Source organism: Pleurodeles waltl, chromosome 3_1 (assembly GCF_031143425.1).
Source record: "Pleurodeles waltl isolate 20211129_DDA chromosome 3_1, aPleWal1.hap1.20221129, whole genome shotgun sequence".
In the NCBI taxonomy this organism is placed as follows: Eukaryota; Metazoa; Chordata; class Amphibia; order Caudata; family Salamandridae; genus Pleurodeles; species Pleurodeles waltl.
The window spans coordinates 933,314,328-933,333,662 of NC_090440.1; the positions used below are offsets into that span (position 1 = coordinate 933,314,328).

A 19,335-nucleotide genomic window follows, 5' to 3' on the forward strand; every position below is an offset into this window, starting at 1 on the left:
AAAGTTGGCATATTTATGGATTCCATGTTCCCACGCAGTCATCATTCAAGTTTCCTAGAGTCATAAACATAGAAGCCAGTGTAACTATGGGGAAAGAATGTACTTACTTTGATAAACTTCTCTCAGGGTAATAGTGAGTGTCTCTGACCATCATGTAGCAAGTCTCAGAGGAGGTGGTCAATAACTCTGGTTATTTGACCTCATCTAACTAATGACCTCACCCACAGACAAGGGCATTTAAGGAGGGAGAGGGCTAATACACTGCACTGTTTACGAAGTAAGAAATCCCGGGGAACATTTTTTGTCATTTTATGACTGATTTATGCACAATATAACTCTGATTAGCTGATTCTTGAACATTCCTCCGGCGGGAGGGTACATTCGTTTAAAAAAAAAAAAAAAATGTTATCAGATTTTTGCTTATATAACAAAGAATTTCACAGTGGCTTGCAGCGCATATTCATGTTTTGCGCACTGGAGAAGTACATAGAAAAGGTACAAAATAGCAGTGCCTACTCATCATATTGCTGAGGATAGCAATTACATATAACTAAAACAGAACACTTTGCCCACATTTTCCAATGTAGTTATTTACAATTGTCCACTCGCTAATAGTGTTGTTTTGAGTTTGGCAGATACTCGAGTCAGCGGCTTCTAGGTGCTTTTCTTTTTTATTGATAATCAGCCAAGAAGCTTGAAGCACGAGCCTGTCTCAGGGGGTTAAGAGCGTGTCCCTACTGGAGTCATGGTGCACAGCGTCATAGGAGTATTCAGCCCTCTACCTCTGTAAAGGCAATGAGGATTTCCATCCAAAGTTGTGCGATGGGTTTCCTATGGACCCACCACAGTTCCTCAGCATGTATGGCGGCCCCCCCTCAATGGTAGCCCAGTTCTCTACTTCATGTTTCCACCTATATGGGGTGGTCTGTCTGGAGACCGTTGTTGTGTTGTTGGCCCTGGGCCCACATGCTGTAGGAATAAAGCACAGACACATAGATGAGGTACTGGTAACTGGCCCAAGGCACATGCGCCCAGACCCCTTTATTGGCAGTGTCACCTGAATGGCGATGTCAGTGATGGATGGGTGTGGGGCGAGTGTGTAAGCCAGCCCTTACCAGAGTGGCTGGTGGAAACACTAGAATGTGTCAAGCAGGACACTACATCCCTCCCAAAATTTACTGAATGAAAACAAACAAACAAACAAGTCCAACCTATGAGAAAGAATGTATACAAAATTAACACCACTGATGCCCTTATTATTAGGCTGGCGGCACTGAGACTGCCAGCCTCGCTGTGGCAGTCCTACCGCCACTGAGCCGGCAGTGAGGACCGCCACATTAAGAGTTGTGGGGCTTGGAGATGCCAAGCCTCCATAACCCCGCATGTGCGGTCGCGCCGCCGTGGCTGGCGGTGAGCACCTCCAACCCGGTGGCAGGCCTCAGCCTGCCGTCTGGATCACAAGACTGCAAACTGCCAGGCTTTCAGTGGAGGTTACGCACTCGGCGACAGGAATTTTCATTCCTGTTGCCGGCATACATGTGCACACATGTCCCCACACTCACAAACACCCCTTCACGCACACATGCATTCACATATACACCCCTTCAGCATATGCATACATGCACTCAAACACCCCCACTCACTCACATTCATCAACACAGACACCTCCACTCACTCACATTCATCCGCACAGACACCCCATCCACGAGTACATACATGCACACACACATTCACTTGCATACACACATGCATTCACCACCCCCCCCCCTTCCGCAGACACGCTCCCACACACACAGGAACCCTCACTATCCCTCCCACCTCCCCCTTCGGACGCCCACTAACCTTATCCATCGAGGAGAACATCCGGGCGTGGATGGGTCCTGGCGGTCTTGTATCGCCAGCACCACCACGCCACCAGGACTCCACCAAAACGTGTTACAGCTTGTACTACGTCGGGCAGAGTCCTGCTGCCGTGGAGGCGTTGGCGATACACCCGCCTCTGCACCGCAGACCGCCAGCTGGTGACTTTCAACCACAAAGATGGTGGACAGCTGCCGGCACTCGTATGGCAGTCTGCAGACTGCCAGAACTGGCGGTCTGGTGGCGGGTTTTGCTTTGGCGGTCAGGGAAATTGACTGCCAAAGTCAACATTGGGGTCTGAGTCTCTTCAGGAATTCAGCAGTATATAATGAGTGGACAGGCGCTGCTGGGGCCACCTGGCATCAAGGCACGCATCCATAGTTTAACCAAATGACTCTGGGTACGAAACACAGTGTGGATGGAATCTAGATCGCTCAATCACATGCCAGCAGGGTTTCAGTACACTATTTACACAGTTCAATGTGGGTGCATCCGGAGGGGTGAGGGAGTCCACTACAGAGATCTCTTTGAAGGCGCTCATGCTCCATGGATTGCAAACCTGCAAAGACTGAGGGAGACATTGATAAATGGGTGTCTTCCTTGAAGGCCATGATGCTTATCACCGTCTGCTGGTAGAGCAGCTTCACACTTCTCTCTCGTGCCTGGACTCCTCTCACAGGAATCTCCTTGAGGCCCATTCTGCTGGGCTGATACAGGACTGTGTGGACTGTGCGGGGCCTCTCGTGGACCATGTGAGGAACTGCCAACAAGACCACATCCAAGTTGCTCTTGCAGCCACTAAGGGTGATTCTGGCAACGTTTGTGTGCTCTACCCATCAGGACTTAGGTACACGAACCGTCGTCAGATAGTCTTTGGGTGACCAGTCTCCGTCCATGACCACTATGCTTCCTGGTGCCTGTCGTGGAGCTGCTTTTGACACATCTCTCTTTTTGGGATTCCCCTCTCACCAGAATTCCCTTGAGGCCCTTACCCCTAGATTGCAATGGGACTGTGTGGGCTGTGCAGGGCTTCTCATAGGCCACGCCAAGGGGTCACTGCAGAACTCCTAACAGGGCCACATCCAAGCCTTGTGCAAACCCAAGGGTGGATGGTTTAATGTTTGAGTATGCTCACTTCTGCAGGTCTTAGCTCCAGGGGGGTCTCACAGTAGATTTCTGAGCGGCCAGCCTCCCACGATGCCAGGGATGCCTTGTTAACCTCTGGTTATTTTGTAGACATACTGCTCCACTCTGGTGGTGTGATGCTCCTTAGGTGGTTTGGATGATGCACCTGGTAAAGATGACAATCTTACCATCTCACAACTTGAAACAGGTGGCGATGTCTTGGGTGGAGGAAGGATGACTAGAGGTACTTGGTAGATACTTGTAGTTCTTGTTCGACATGTGCAGTTACTAGCAGGGATGCCGTCTATGTCAAGCAGCCATGTGTGCCCGGCCCCTTTCATTGGTAGGGTCATCTGACTGGTGACATCTGATGGATGGGTGTGGGGTGAGTGTGGAAACCAGACCTCACCAAAGTGGCTGGTGGAAACACAAGAATGTGTCCAGAAGGACACTACAACCGTCAATGTCAGGCTATGTCAGGCTATGTCCCTACTGGCAATGACCAGGACCAGAAGGAATCTTTGGCCCACGTTTTTTGCTTGTCTGCTGTGTGTAAATGCCCTGAATGTAAATCTATAGATTTTGCAGGACTTGTGTGTTCAATGTGTACCCCATATAACCCACCACCTTGTTCCAGAATCTCACCACTACAGGACCATTTCACACTATGTGAATAAAGTTAACGTCCAACAGTGCTCAGCAGGAACAGCACACAGCGTCTAAGTGGATCATGATGATTAACCTGTGTGGAGTGAGGTAGGTATGGTGTAAGAAGTTGAGTTTTGTATTTATAGCGTGTGTTCCATGACACCCTGTGCACCTTCCCCATGGCCTGCTCCCATTCCTTTCTTCTTAACAGTCTGCCCAAATCAGCTTTCCCCATCGGTCTGTAGTGCTGATACGTTATCTGTTACCATGGACAAGGACGCCACCGAAAGTCAGAAAAGTCTGCAGCAAGTCATGTGTGGAAGACTCCGCCAGCCCGCCATCTCAGGTTCATTAGTGTGGTGTACATCAGGGTCAGATCATATTGATGGATTGTTAAATACTGACTTGGATCGAAAATGTATTAATTTATTTTTTATTATCAACATGTTAAGGATATGTATGAGATTATAGGTCTATAATATCGAACAATTTATTTAAAAGGACAACAAAAAATGCTTTAAGCAAATGAATGTGCTATCACCATATCCCTTTCCTCTGTTCTCTGCTGCAGTCAAAAATCTGTTGTGAGAGCTTCAGTTGATGGTGGGTACCGACATTTACATAGTGCCTCCTGAGAAACCCAATTGGCTCTCTAGTCTCATGGATGGATGGCAAACTCGACCAATCTCATTTATGGAACAGGTGGCAGGAATTACCATGTCTATTATCCATCAGTCAAGGATTTCTTGTGGTTTTTAAGAAAAGTCAAAAGCATGATCTAAAGCTTTATTGGATTAGGTAAAACAAGAAGACTTGGTTGCTTTTGTTTGCCAACTCAACTGGGAGATCTAGTTTGTGTGAATTTACTACACTCCTGCGAGTTACACATCAGACTCGGAATACAATACCCAACATGTGTCATTATTTAAATAATAGCTGACAAGGACTAATAGGAGCAATCGACTCTCACACTATACCATTTGACTATCTGCAAATGTCAAATGCATTGAGTTACCTACTAATGACCACTGATTTGCCCAAATGACGCAACTGAAAGGGGCAAGTTAATGGTGCAGATGTTCTATGCGTAAATTGTCTCCATCATTTAACGGAATTTCTCAAAGTTTAAAAAAAGGTATTGGGATCAATATAATGTTTACAATGTGGGCCGAGGAATGCAACCTTTAGCTTTCCTGTATTAGAGAAGCAAACTTGCTTGGGGTGTAACTTTACACTAGATGTATGCCTTACTTTCTACCTTATCTACTACATATTCTCCATATATTCAATAACTCTTTGATAAATGCCCCAATTTCTTCAGTGAAAACATAGGTGATTAGCACCACATAGTACGAGTGTGGGTATTTGAAAGTATATTGACATGAAATATCTTCTTGTATTATTAGAGTGAGGAAGAGTGGGAAGAAATCTAGCACCACAGCATACGTTTAGCTTTTTGTGCTACTCAGGGCGTACTGGTGCAAATTATATTTTATATCAACTTTGAGTGCTTCCTCGATTATTACTCAGAAATTAGTAAACAAAGCTCAGCTTTTGGAATCGTGGAGTAACAGGAGTAGGATTTCCAGTGGCAGTTTCTCTTCAAGGGTGTCAGGGCTCCGCCCCCTTTACATTCACGGTGAAAAATAATGCATTGAACCAATGCTGAAACTGCTTCCTTAAAAAAACTTGTAAACACAGTGAATAAATGTTGAATTATCTTGCTGGGGCTGCTCTAAACTGACCGTACTCGTTGCTGTGATGACAGTGAGGTGACGCTTTCCTTAAACATACTCCCCTGGGTAGGCACAAAGTCTAGAGTATTTGCTGGGCTGACAATTTCACAGCCCTGAGGCCTGTGAGTTCATCAAATCGGCAAAGACACTGCATCAAGGTCCAGTCTCCACCCCCTGATGATGTGGAGGTAGAGTTAGCCCTGGGCGTTTCAGGTTCAAGCCCTGCAGTGCTAGGTCTCCATGTCAATCAGGGAGAGGAGACCATTGTCACCATCCCCTTTTCCGCCTCGTCAAAGGGTGGGGTGGTACCAGACCCTGTTACAAGTTGGTAAAGGATGGGGTAGAGACTACAAGCGGGAAGCCACAAAATTGAGTGTGCGCAGTGTGTCAGCTGGACTTTTGAAGATGCACTGCGTATACTCGAGGTGCTGCTTCCCACGCTGCAGTTCATGCTGGATGCCATTTGAGCTCCGGTGTATCCTTAGATTTACTGCCAGCAAGCAGACTCGTAGGGACGGTGAAGCAAAAAGCAAGGTGTTGCACATTGCATGTGCGTGTGTTTATGTGAATTAGTTAGCTTTCCTGAGTCCTGACTCGCCTGGCTTGAAGCTTCCCTCCATGTCACCAGGTGAGGCAACAAAAATGTCAGCTGGGGTTGGCCCATTTGGATAGTTGCGTTTATTGAAGGGCCTGTTAAAATGAATGCCCCTTTCGTTGCGTGGAAAATAATTACCTCCTTTGTGCTGTTTCAAGAATTTTGGAAGACAGCGGCTATTTTTATTGAACTATTTATGTAGGGGTTTCAGAGACACTCAACGAGTTCCTATGTTGAACTCTAAGGTCACTGAGCCGAGACCAATGACAAATAAATAACTGCAATCACTTGGATAAATAATTGGGACACTCGAAAAAGCAGAATAATTCACTGCACTGTAGCACTCTCTAATCGGCGTGGAGTTAAAGTGGGAGTCTAGAGAAGGCACCTATATTTGAAACATTTTCCACATAGAGGTGTTATTTCACTGTAAACATACGCACCACAGTCCCTGCTGGTTTGACAGTCTAGCTGAAAAATGTGGAAGTAAGAGCCTTAGGGCAGGGGTGGCATGAAGTTCTTAATATTCGTATGAGTTCCTTATAATAGCCACCAGTTTCAGCTTTTCACTGCCTATCTGTGCCAGCTGCTAACCACTGACTCCAGCATTTCACATACTACCCACCAGAGTGTTGTGGTCAACACTCCATGTCCCTTCAATACAGGGCCTCTCTGCTGGAATTATGGCCCCAAGCTGTAGTGGTTTTCTGGGGAAATCAGAGCTATGTCACACAGGCAGGAATGTTCGCCAATTTCTAGTAAAGTGCTTAATATATATTTATTTGTTCCTAATTAGTATTCGCTCCTCAACAAGGCAAGACAGCTCGTCTCTACTGTTCTTATACATTTCTAGTGTTCAAGGTTTAACCTGCAGGTACTTTTAACCGCTTTGCATTGAGACACAGAATGTAAGGAAAACAACTGTGCTGCACTAAATTTCAAGCAGCAGGATAAAGAATGATGTTCGCCTTTCTCCATTGGGGCAATCACGCACAATAAGTAAACTGTCTATTTCGGTCACTCAGCCTTATTTGTCAAATGCAATTCTTGGATGTCTGTGGTGCAGAACGAGACATCAATAGCCGTTATTCTACATGGTCAGGTGCTAATGTCACTTATCTATGTTCTTTAGCTTGCAGCCAGTATGTGTTAATACGCTTAAACCTGGGCTTGAAAGCTGTGCTCTTCAGAGTCCGATCAGTGTGTATTGGATAGCATGTAAATGGGCAAGGCAAAGTTTGGGAATTTATTTTGCGTTTGTGAAATAGTATTTGTCCTACTTTGTTTTCAATCTCTCCGATTGCGATGTTGTGGTAACATCCGATTGAAAAGAAAACATGCATTTTTTCTTCGAGGTGGGAATGATTGGATATTCATGAGGCTTCTATAAAGGCTTCAATTTGTGTAGTTGATATTCTTTGACTTTAAAAATCGTTTACTTTTGTTTTCTCTGGTGGTACGTCAGTATTCTGCCACCGCCTTCTTGGATGGGTGTGCATTTTCTGCGTGGGCAGAGCCTCACACTAGTTTATGGACGTACGTTGTGTATGCGTGTTAAAATAAAAAGGTCTGCTTGCCACATTTTCTAAGTGCTGAACAGTCGACATGCATGCTTTCAATCTACACTATTGTGTGCAGTACTAGCTTGTAGAGAATTTATTTTAGAGTATATGTTGTGACAATGCTATTAGTTCTCATAATATTGATTTATTTTGTCCACATGCACAAAAACACCCTATATACTGTGGCCCTGATTCTGACCTTGGCGGACGGCGGAGGCCGTCCGCCAAGGTACCGCCGACAAATGACCGCACCGCGGACAAAAAAAGACCGCGGCGGCCATTCTTACATTTCCGCTGGGCCGGCGGGCGCTCTCCAAAAGAGCGCCCGCCGGCCCAGCGGAAATGCCCCTGCAACGAGGACGCCGGCTCAGAATTGAGCCGGCGTAGTTGCAGGGGTGCGACGGGTGCAGTTGCACCCGTCGCGTATTTCAGTGTCTGCAAAGCAGACACTGAAATACTTTGTGGGGCCCTCTTACGGGGGCCCCTGCAGTGCCCATGCCATTGGGCATGAGCACTGCAGGGGCCCCCAGGGGCCCTGCGGCACCCCCTACCGCCATCCTGTTCATGGCGGGTTTCCCGCCATGAACAGGATGGCGGTAGGGGGTGTCTGAACGCCGCCATGGAGGATTCAATGGGGCAGCGGTAAACCGGCGGGAGACCGCCGGTTTACCCTTTCTGACCGCGGCTGAACCGCCGCGGTCAGAATGCCCTTGGGAGCACCGCCAGCCTGTTGGCGGTGCTCCCGTGGTCGGTGACCCTGGCCGTCACCGGCCGCCAGGATCAGAATGACCCCCTGTATATCTGCATGTGAGTTTAGCATGGGTACAATATAATGTGTGCATATTATTAATGCACAGTTATTTTGATGACATGCCTGTATAATGTATATGGTTTGTACAGTCTGTGTGGCATACTGTGCATACACATTATGTGCCCAGTTTATGTGTACATTGCCTATTCAGTAAAGTGTGAATACAGGGTAATTTTGCTCATTTTATTCAGTACATATTGCATAAGTGTCTATAATATAGTGTAAGCTTGCACCATTTTCTCATTTATGTTGAATAAGATTTGCACAGGAAATAGTAACTAGCCTCCCAAAAAATGTCATGACTCCCCCCTCCCCACAATGTGACCCTCTTCTCCCACCCAACCCTGGGCCAAGCCCAGCCCCCACCACTCTCAAACTTCAACAACCGCCACTGAGGATTTCTAATCATGCGTAGCTATATGCCATTAAAAATGGAGCGGGTAAAATATTTAATATTCATCAAGATATGGTTAGATAGGAGGTTAGAGAAATTGAGCTAGTGTCTTGGTAGCCCGGCACTGCTGAGCGCTAAATGCCACGGCTGCAGAGTCTTGATTACACCTCATGTTTCTATTTCCCCCCCAAACTACACTACCTGTCTCTTTACCACGCCCTTTCGTACTTTGTTCATTGCTGCCTTTTCCCTTTTTTTCTGTTTTGCTATCTTTCTGTCCCTCTGCTGCCTTTGTCTCTTTCACTGAGCTTTAGTTGGATGGTGAAAAGTAAATCTCCGTCTCCAAAATGGAGTGCCTGTGCCCACCACCTGCTAAAATTAAGAAGTGCTCCTATATAAGAAATAAGTAACTTACCCATAAAATAGATCTGAACGTGTACTTTTGGCAGTGTGGGCTTACAGTCGATGTCCGCATGAGACCTAATGCCTTACCTTATGGCTGTCACTAAAAATAAAAGGTTACTTGTTTTTCGATATGGTTTCCTAGAACAAATGAGAACAAAGCAGAATAAAGACAAGCAACTGAATCTAGAATAGAGTCGCACTGCAATACGATATACCAATCGACATCCTAGGTTGGCATATTCATATAAAATCCATGGCATATCTTGAGAATTAAACTTCATAATCAAATTTTTTGGGGGGCAGAAGCTGGTCAGACTTTCTATTGTTCTCAGCATTGCTGGCTCTACACTGCTTTGGTAAGTGTTAACACAGCCTTTAATTGTCATACTACATTGGGTCCACAGTTACGCATGTGTGCACTCTTAATATCTGTATTCTGATGCATTTTGTATCTAAGGGATCGTCATCTTAACTTTTCAAAAACTAACATCCCTTGAACTAGATACTTAAGCACCACAAGTTTTATGAAGATGCAGGAGAATATCCTTACTCTGATATAGAATTTGTTCTCTAGAGAGTGTTGTCATAGGCCCCGTTGAGAACGTTGTATTCATTGACTGAGTCGAAGTTGCCATGTTGATGGTGACCTAGAACAAAGAAAGAATAAATAGCATGAAATAGGATAAAACATTTGTGGCAATAGGAGTCAACATACACCTACTTCTGCTCTTTGTAAGCGAGAGAGGCGCTATTTTTTTTTAGTAAAATCAATATTGAACATTCCTCAAAACAAGCTGCATCATTTACAAAGCCATGATGACCAGCACCCCTGCTTATCTTGCGAACAAGCTCCAGAAGAGGTCCAGAAGGAGCTCTCTCACTCCACTGGAATCAAAGTAGAAGGCCTACCTTTTTGTAGCCTACAACCAGACTACTTTATTAAACATAGTAGAAAGACTGCCAGCTACTTTAGGCATAGTAAAATATGGTTCTATTAGGTTTACCACACAAATCAGACTGGCTTTTTTAACTGCTTTGTATAACACTTCACAGCATGAATGAATGACTAGAATTTAGTGGAAACAGTTGCCCAGAGAGGGTGTGCCGCCGATAACCACAAATCAGAGCCATATTACTACTAGTGCCTTTATATGTTAGAAAAAACAGGTTTTGAGAAGTAGGACGATTTTTTAAACCTTAAAAAAGTGACCTTTTAAATGTGGTATTAAATTGTCATATTGGTTGAGCTTTAATGTATCAGAAGTGGAGTGGGGTAGATGCGGAAGAGTGGAGCACAGTGGATTAGGGTAGATTGGAGTCAGGTAGATTAGACAGGGGTAGAGTGGAGTGAGGCAGATTAGAGTGGAGTGAGGCAGATTAGAGTGGAGAGAGGTTGATTGGAGTAGAGTGGGGTAGATTGGAGAGGGGTAGATTAGAGTGGAGAGGGGTAGATTGGAGTGGAATGGGGTAGATTAGGGTGGAGTGGGGTACATTGCAGTAAAATAGACTGCGGTATAATTGAGTGGTGTGGGGGTGGATTGAGTGAAGTAGGTTGGAGTAGAGTTGGATAGAGTGCTGTGGGGTAGATTAGGATGGCGTGGGGTAGACTGGAGCGGAGCAGACTGAAGCAGGGAGGGTTGGATGGGGTAGATTGAAGTAAGGTAGTTTGGGGTGGTGGGGGTGGATTTGGGTGAAGTAGGATAGACTGGACTGGCGTGGGGTAGAGTTGAGTGGCATGTCGTAGTGTGAAGTGGAGGGGGACAGACTGAGTAGCGTGGAGTGGGGTAGAGTGGAGTTTAACAGATTGGAAAAGAGTCGCGATTAGAGTGTAGTGAGATAGATTGTGGAAGAGTGGGGTATAGTGGGGTAGATTAGGGCGGAGTGGGGTAGATTGGAATGGAGTGGGGTAGATTGGAATGGAGTGGGGAGATTTGAATGGGCTAGATTGAAAAGGGATGACTGGAGTGGGGTAGTTTGAGGCAGAGTGGAGCTGGATAGATTGGCGTGGAGGGAGATCGACTTGGAAAGAGTGGATTGGGGTAGACTGGAGGGGAGTGTAGCGAGGTATACTGGGATAGATTGGGTGGATTAGAGTAGGGTAACTGGATTGGAGTGGGGTAAATTTGATTTGGGTAGGTTGGAATGGGGTAGATAGGAATGGGGTAGATTGGAGTGGGTGGATTGGGTTAGAGTGGAGTGGGATAGACAAGTTAATTGGAGTGGGGTAGATTTGGGTAGAGTAGAGCGTGGTGGAGTAAAGTGTGGTACAGTATAGTGTGGTACAGAGGAGTGGGGTAGATTGGAGTGGGGTAGATTGTGGTTGATTGGAATGGGGTAGAATGTGGGTGTGTGGGGTAGAATGGAGTGGGTTAAATACAGTGTAGAGGAGTAGGATAGATTGCAGTGGAGTTTGGAGTGGAGTGGGGTAGACTGGAGTGGATTCGGGTAGATTGGAGCAGAGTGGGTTGGATTGAGGTACACTGGAGTGTAGTGGATTGCGGCAGATTGGAGTGTGATAGATAGAAGCAGAGTGGTGTACATTTGAGTGCAGTGCAGCGGATTGGGTGCCATGGGGTAGATTGGCATGGGGTGGAATAGATTGGAATGGATTAGGGTAGTGCGGCAAATGCATGGTGTGGTAGCGCACTGCCATTACAGTAACACATTTCATTTGAAAGGACCATTTAATTAGCACCGAAATACGGTTTTACTGCATACAGACAATAATGAGTGCAAATGGCATCACCTAGAGCATTCATGTGTTTTAATCATTTTCAAACGTTTGTTTCCAGCACACTTCAGAATTACAAAGAAAATGTGCTTCATTCGTACTAATTCTGGTATATTCTGAAACATCAGCACAGGTATTTTTTTTTTGTAGTGAGCTAGAAAAACACCATCCCTTCTAGTCTTACATGGGTACTCAGCAGAAATTCTCTCACTTTGAAGTCAGAGAAAGAAAAATAAAACCGAGCTCCCTGGAAGAGAGAGTCTGACATTTGACCTCGGACTTTGAATGCACAGCAAATGTGACAAGATAGGAATTGTCAAGTATTATTGTCAACAGTTGATAAGGTAGTCACATGAATTCCCTAGACCTTGTGGCCAAAACTTAGGCTGTCCAAAACAAATTTGTTCATAAAATTTACTGAAGGAAAATAAAAGACTGATAGTCCATAAAGTGAGGAATATACTTATGACTGAGGTATCCTTGGAAAGAGGAATTGGAAAGGTTATGCAAAAGTAACATAATTGAACCAATAGAATCAGATTGGTTAAGCCCAGTTGTTATTGTGCATAAACCAAATGGAAAGATCAGAATGTGTGTAGACGTGTGTGACTTAAACAAATGTATGTGGATTGACTGCCGTCCTTAGCCTAATATGGGAAAATTGTTATCTGGAGTAACAAAAGGACACACCTTTTCAACTATTGATTTGTCCAATGCTTATCATCAGATTTTGATGCACAAAAATTCACACCATTTAACTTCATTTATTATACCTGAAGGGGCATTTAGTTCTAAAAGGATGCCATTCGGCTTAGCTTCTGCATCAGCTGTTTTTCAACGAGTAATGCAAAATTTGTTAGCAGATTTCAAAGAAGTAAGGGTCTTTCGGATGAGGTGCTGGTATGGTGTATTGATAAACAAGATCATGATGAGGTTTTACAAAAGGTCTATACTAAGTTGGATGAAGCTGGCCTAACGTTCGAACTAAACAAATGCAAATTTGCAGTTTGAGAGGTGGAATATGTAGGACATACACTCCCAAGACAAGGAATCAAACCCAAGTGTAAACTAACAGAGGCTAAAGAAAAAGCCCCAAACCCTACAGACAAAGAACAATTAGGTTCATTCTTAGGTTTAGAAGAATTTTATGCAAAATCTGTTGAGCATTTTGCGTACAGGGTAAAACCTATCAGGGAATTAATGAAAAAAGGCTTTAAATTTGAATGGTCTATAGTATGTCAAAATGCTTTTAATGAAATCAAGAGGTGCATTATCATCATCTGATACACGAAAGAAATCAATTACAACTGATGCTAGCACACATGGATTAGGTGCGGACATCTGAGGGACCTTGTGAATGACTGCCTTCCTGATGGCCTCGACTTTTGTTGGATCTACTTGTAGACCTTCATCTGAAAATCTGTACCCAAACAACTATCTCGTTGGTGTAAAATGAGCACTTCTGACAGTGGAGTGTCAATCTTCTATCCACCAAAAATTGGAGAGTGTTTTGCAGTCTGATGTGGTGTTTCTCCAGAGTGTTAAAAAAAAAAAAAATAGGAGTGTCATCACTCACATTTATCACCCCAATTAGTCCAGATATTACTTCCCTTATGGCGTCAAAAAAATACTTCTGCCACAGACGAGACACCAAAACAGTGGCGTTTTAACAACCCCATGAGTGGAAAAGGTTGCTATGTATCTGCAAAACTCCTCTAACATCAACTGGTGATGTCCTGAGTTCAAGTCAATTTTGAGAAACATTTGGCTCCATTTAAATCAGCCACAATCTTGTTTACGGTGGGTGAGATAGGTCTTTCTCTATGAATTGCCTTGTTGGGCAATCGCATGTCAACGCATAGTCGAATAGAGCCAGATTGTTTGGGCTTTGGAGCTATGACCAAAGGCAATACTGGGGGAGTAGGTGCCAATACTTCTCCTATGACTCCTGATTGTTCGAGTTGCTCCAACTCCTTTTCTATCAGTGGACAAAGATAAAAAGGTACCCTCCTATGATGCCGAGCCACTGGCTTAATTGCATCATCACTGTGGAGCTTCACCCAGACACCTTTTAAACAACAAAGTCCCGGAAATAGTTCCGGAAAGTCCTTTAAGATCTCGTATGCATGAGATTGGTGAGACTGTTGTGCAAAAAAAAAAACTAGGCCAAGATCCTCCGCTGAGTGGCACCTGATTAGTATTCCGGTGTTCCATTGCGTCACATGAAACTTTGTTCTTGTCTTTGTGCTTCCACCTCAATGACTTCTTTCAATGGGATGTGTTCCGTGCCCCCCTAATGTATATATCCTTGTCTTGGTAGGGGCAAGTTCTAGCTGGGGACCTAATTTGAAAAACGGTTCAGCATCGATGACATTTACAGACGCCCTTTGTCAATGAGAGCAGTTATCTTTATTTCCTCCACAGTCACATGACATATGGGTGGTGGTGTTTTCTGTTGATTACTTTACCCTGTGAAGGATATGGTGAACACTTCATCCTCCTTCTCTTCATCTCACTAGACATCAGCCACATATGTCAACTGCTTCACTCCCTCTGGTCCCTCTTTGAGCGACAGCTTGCAAACGCTCACAGTCTTTTTTTTCCCTTTGAAGCTGTGGTCTCCCTTGTGTTGGATGATTGGCAGACTTTCGTGAAGTGGTTGAGCCAACCACATTTCAGAAATTGTTTCCCTTGAGCTGGGCATCCATAGGTAGGATGATGCCGCACACCAAAACTGCCACATCTGGTAGGGTTCCCCTTATTGGCCACACCTTCTCTGGACCTTGCCGTCGTTATTGTTGAGCCTTGACCCATTCCTCCTTGATCCTTACCTCACCAGATGACACCAGGGCTGCTGTGTTACATGCTAGGGCAGATTCCATATCTCCTGCCGGACAATTTGCTATCTCATGCAACTGGGCCAAATGTCATCCAAGGGGATCCCAGGCTGCCGCAAGTTGAGCTGTCTGAGGTTGGAGGACCTGTAGCCCTGAATCAGCTGTACTCGGATTTCATCCTGTTTGCCAATTCCTGTGCATGTGCTTGCCAGTTTGTGCAGATGCACAAAAAAATTGTCCAAAGGCTCTCCTTCAGCTTGACACGCATGTCTAAGTTTACACCTTTTGAAATCTGGGTTTATCTGGGGGGGGGGGGGGGGGGGGGGGGGGGGGGCAAAGTACCTGTTCAGTGCAGCTATGGCAGTGTCAAATTCATCCTCAGCTCCGGTGTTTGGCAAATCTTCAAACTATTCGTACAGTTCATCGCCTCCCATGTGTAACATGATGGAATGTTTTACTGCGACATTTGTTTCACTTGTGGTGTAAAAATAATGTTATAGTTGTCCAATGCACTTGTGCCATTGTGGCACTGCTGTTGCTGGATCCACCAAGTGACTGAAAGGTGGCAAAGCGGTGACTGAATTATGTGCATTATGTGGCTGTTGCACTGAGGGTGCATTTTTTTTCTGCGGCGTGAACGTGTTTCTGTTTTGCAGTATTGCATGTGCTTATGCTTGATTAGTTACTCTTAGTGTGACTCATCATACTCACCAATGCTTGTTGGAGTCACCTTCTAGTGCCTCAGAGTATCTGCAGTACCACTCAGCAATCTGGTGCTGCTAACAGTGTGTTCCTCCAGTCCTCTCTTTGCTCTGATTTTTTTAATAGCGGAGGGGGGTCCTCTTTGTTTTTGATGGTCACGTTCTCCTCGAAAGTCCCTTAATGCCTGCACACCATGCACTCTTTCCTGTATCTGGTGTGCATACTTTAGTTCTTCACTTTTTTTTTCTATCAAATGCTTGCTGTAGTTGGGCCAGCAGTGCCTGCTAGGTGTGCCCCCACATGGAGCAGCTGTTCCCCGCTGGCACAATGGGCCACCAAACACTCTCTGCAGCCTCTGTCTGCACACACACAGCAGCCATGTGTTCCTCACTCTCTGTGCGGCCTCCCCGTCCAGCCATAGCTGACACCGCTTGCCTGGGGCTTCAGGCGCCGTACCTGCACATTCTCGCCTCCAACATGAGAAGCCCACAGACCTTCTCACCGCGGTGCTGCCCTCTTGTTGGAGTTGTGCGGTGCTCAGATGACGGTGCTCAGATGCCGCTGCCCCCGGCCTCCAGAGATTTACTCAACAATGCCTCTACACCACTCCTGACTCAGGGGAAGCCAACAAGGAAGGTAAGTGGCACACTTCCCTTGCTGTCCGCCACACGTGACGGGCACCTCCACCTTGTTGCATATATAGCAGGGTGGGAGAAACATGGGGATCTTGCCTTCAATGGGCCTAGAGGCAGCACACTGACATAGACACTGGACACTGGTTACTGGGTGATTATCAAGACTAACCCTGAGTGGCTAGCCTATTTAATTTAACCTCTCAAGCCGTTCCCGGCCCTCAGGGTGTGTACGTGAACACAATGTATAGTAGTGGCCAGATGGCTCACTACATCTTGCATCACTATTACAAAAATGCACACAAAGACATTTACTTCCATTTGCCCATGCCCGTTGCTAAGTTCCAACTCAGTTTAAACTTATCTAGGTGCTGCACGAAACAGACTTTCTGTATGCGGGTGGGGTCTGTACCTAACAACATATTAACACGCGTTAGTTTTCCAGAAGGTTCTGTATGTACATAGCAATGAGGAGACACAGGAGAGGCAAACATATATGATTTGCTTATTTAGACATCTTGCAAAGGGATATTACCAATTCATCAGCTCCAAGGTAATGGGTTTCTCTGTTTAAGCAAACAATCAAACAGATAAGAGCTTCCCATCCGGTCCTATTTAAACAACCAATAACTTGCAAGCCCAAAGTATTGTAGAGATAGTTTTTATTCATTAATCCTTGCTAGGAAACAACAGGCAACAATACCATATCGTCTGGGAGATGCAAGAAATAAACAAGTAAAAAAAACAAGCAACTATGGTATGTAAGCATTGAGATAAATGCACAGCTGCCAACTGTGTTAAGTTACTCTCTTGAGAGATAATCATCTAAAACTTGATGTCACAAGCTTGAACGTCAGTGGTTTGACTCCACCTTTCATCCTTCAAAGATTGTTAAAAGTAGGATCGAAGAATGGTAATGAAAATACTGGTTATCAGTGCCCTGGGACAATTTGGTTTATAGACTGGGCCCCAAAGACTTTTGATATTATTGTGGTTATAGCCAAAAGTAATAAACCAAGAATACATTGAAGAGGAAATCTCTCATAAAAGTGATGAATGAATTTATTGGCTTCATTACGTAGGGCTGCATCATTTTAGATTTGTCTAGACCGCACAGTTGTCTGCAAGAACAAGCATTACCAGTTCTTTAAAATACACAATAAGTAGACTTTGGCTCCGTCAGAGGAGCATTTCTCTCTATCAGCCAACGCTATTGGGTGTCTAGTGTATCTTTTCACCTATGGAGTGATTGAACTGCAAAGAACAAGAAACTGTTTTATACTTCGTAAATACTCTGAATCATCACTTGTTAAATGATTTGTCCCATAGATGCTGGTATATAGAAAGCTGGCATTTTTGTTGGTTTTTTTCACGGAAGCAGGCTTTTTTTAATAGTCAGGATTTAAAACACAAGACTATTGATTTTACCAGTGCTTAGCGTTTTGTTTTACTTCAAAACAAAGAATTTAAAGTACCGAGAAGCACAGCCAAAGCACTTAACCGAGATTAAAAACAGTTCCCACTATGGATCTCACTGCATGGTGCATTATTGCATTGAAAATGTTCTGTGTAATGACAACACCCAGTGAAAATGTGAGGCTAACACCACAAGGCGGTTAGCAAAAGCTGGGAAGCATGGTAGAGTAGTATTTGAATAATTGTATTTCTGTGATAACATGGAGTTTCATTTGCTTCTTTATTCCATATTAATGTGATGAAGCCAGTGTGAGGGATAGGGAAGTTTGTTCTCTTAAGAGTCCCACATGTGCTCAGTGTGGGGCCATCTATGGGTCTTGTAACATAAAGGACTGCTCTGCCTGCAGGCCATGTAGTTAGAAGACTGTCATTCTGTTTGAATTGTTTCACAATCTTCTTAAATTTACCTTCACGCTTTGGTCCATTAATTCACTTTAAGTGCAAACATGTGTAGGCTCAAAAGGGACCGTTTTATCTAAAGTCATGCCTGCATCTTTGCTTGGACCAGCACACAAATCCCTGAGAAATCTCTGTTGTGTTATAGTTAGAAACTGCTACCTTGTTTTTCCCGGTGTAAGAGTAAAGCCTGTGCATCTAGTCTGAATCTTTGAGACAGCAGTATGTTCTCTTTTGTTTTTGTTTATGCCATCCTCTCAGGGACGCACCTCAAATAAACTAGCACAGATGGAATTAGACACACAGTGAAACATCACAGCATGTTAGTAAGGTTCACAAAAGCACTGGAGATTTCAGTGAGAATAGGAATTTTAGCCGGTTTGGGGCAATCCGTTTTTTTTTTCTGCTCTATCAGTTGGTGGTTACCGCCACACTTCCGCCAGCCCTTTAGCTCCCTCAAGGTGGTCCTCGATTAACCCTCTAGGTGATTCCTTTGTTGATAGAGTAGATTCAGGAGGATTGTATTGCTTTTTGGCTAGCTTGACTTCTGCTACTGACATTCTTGATTGGCGCCCAACGCTAATTACTGCAGTAAGCTATTGTGTTTTTCAATTCATAGACCTTATTATCAGATTACTGATAAATGTTTTGTATATTTGTATTATTTGGATTGCTTTTAATTTATGGACATGGTTTATAAAACATTTTTTGGTCTCTCCAAAATGTTTCGGTAATCTAAGGAGAACATTAGTCTGTAGACGTGTCTGTTCACAGCTCATGTACACATGATAAATTACATTACATGTTTGAGCGAATCAGACCACGCATGCCACTTCTTGAAATGGAAGCTTCAGTTTTTTTCTGGCAATAGTGCCGATTACTGGGGAAATGGATTGCGTTTGGGGGGTGCACAGCATTCTATTATGGTCTGGTCTTGTATGTCACCTTTTTGAGGGTTATTCAGGCTCTCTCAAAAAATACAGATGCTTAGAGCGCCCAGCCTCATATTTGAGGAAAAATGTAGAGTTTTAATGACATGTACAACTATTGTAAGACTCAGCAAGGCTATGCCAATGAAGTACAAATGTTGCCTAAATGTTCATCATTGAGTACAATCATCGTGCCCCTTTTTGTAGTCAGGTCTGCAATAAAAAGACAACTGGACTAAAACAGATTCTATGGTCTTGCTTTGTGCAGTATTCTTGTTTGGCAGACTATATTCAGGGGTGTAGCTATTGATAGTGCCATAAGTGCAATAGCATTAGAGCCCCAGGGCGTTAGGGACCCTCTTCGCTGCAATTATAGTTGCTTTGACTTGCATTTCGGCTCCGGGCACCCTTGCTATACCACTGCCTGCATATCATTAACATATTTAGTCATGTGCAGCATAGTTGAAAGAAAAAAAAACTCTATGGCTATGATGCA

The 19,335-nt window shown here is 44.5% G+C and overlaps 1 protein-coding gene across 4 annotated transcripts in view; it reads right to left on the minus strand.

The window, feature by feature from the left end:
- The window catches only part of NCMAP (non-compact myelin associated protein), a 200,488-nt gene that overhangs the window by 33,271 nt on the left and 147,882 nt on the right, over nt 1-19,335 (minus strand). For all 4 annotated transcript variants that reach the window (XM_069223939.1, XM_069223938.1, XM_069223937.1 and 1 more), the window contains one exon: nt 9,687-9,783. In XM_069223939.1, coding sequence (XP_069080040.1) covers nt 9,687-9,771 — 85 coding nt within the window. In that variant the 5' untranslated portion in view covers nt 9,772-9,783. The remainder of the gene's footprint in view (nt 1-9,686; nt 9,784-19,335) is intronic.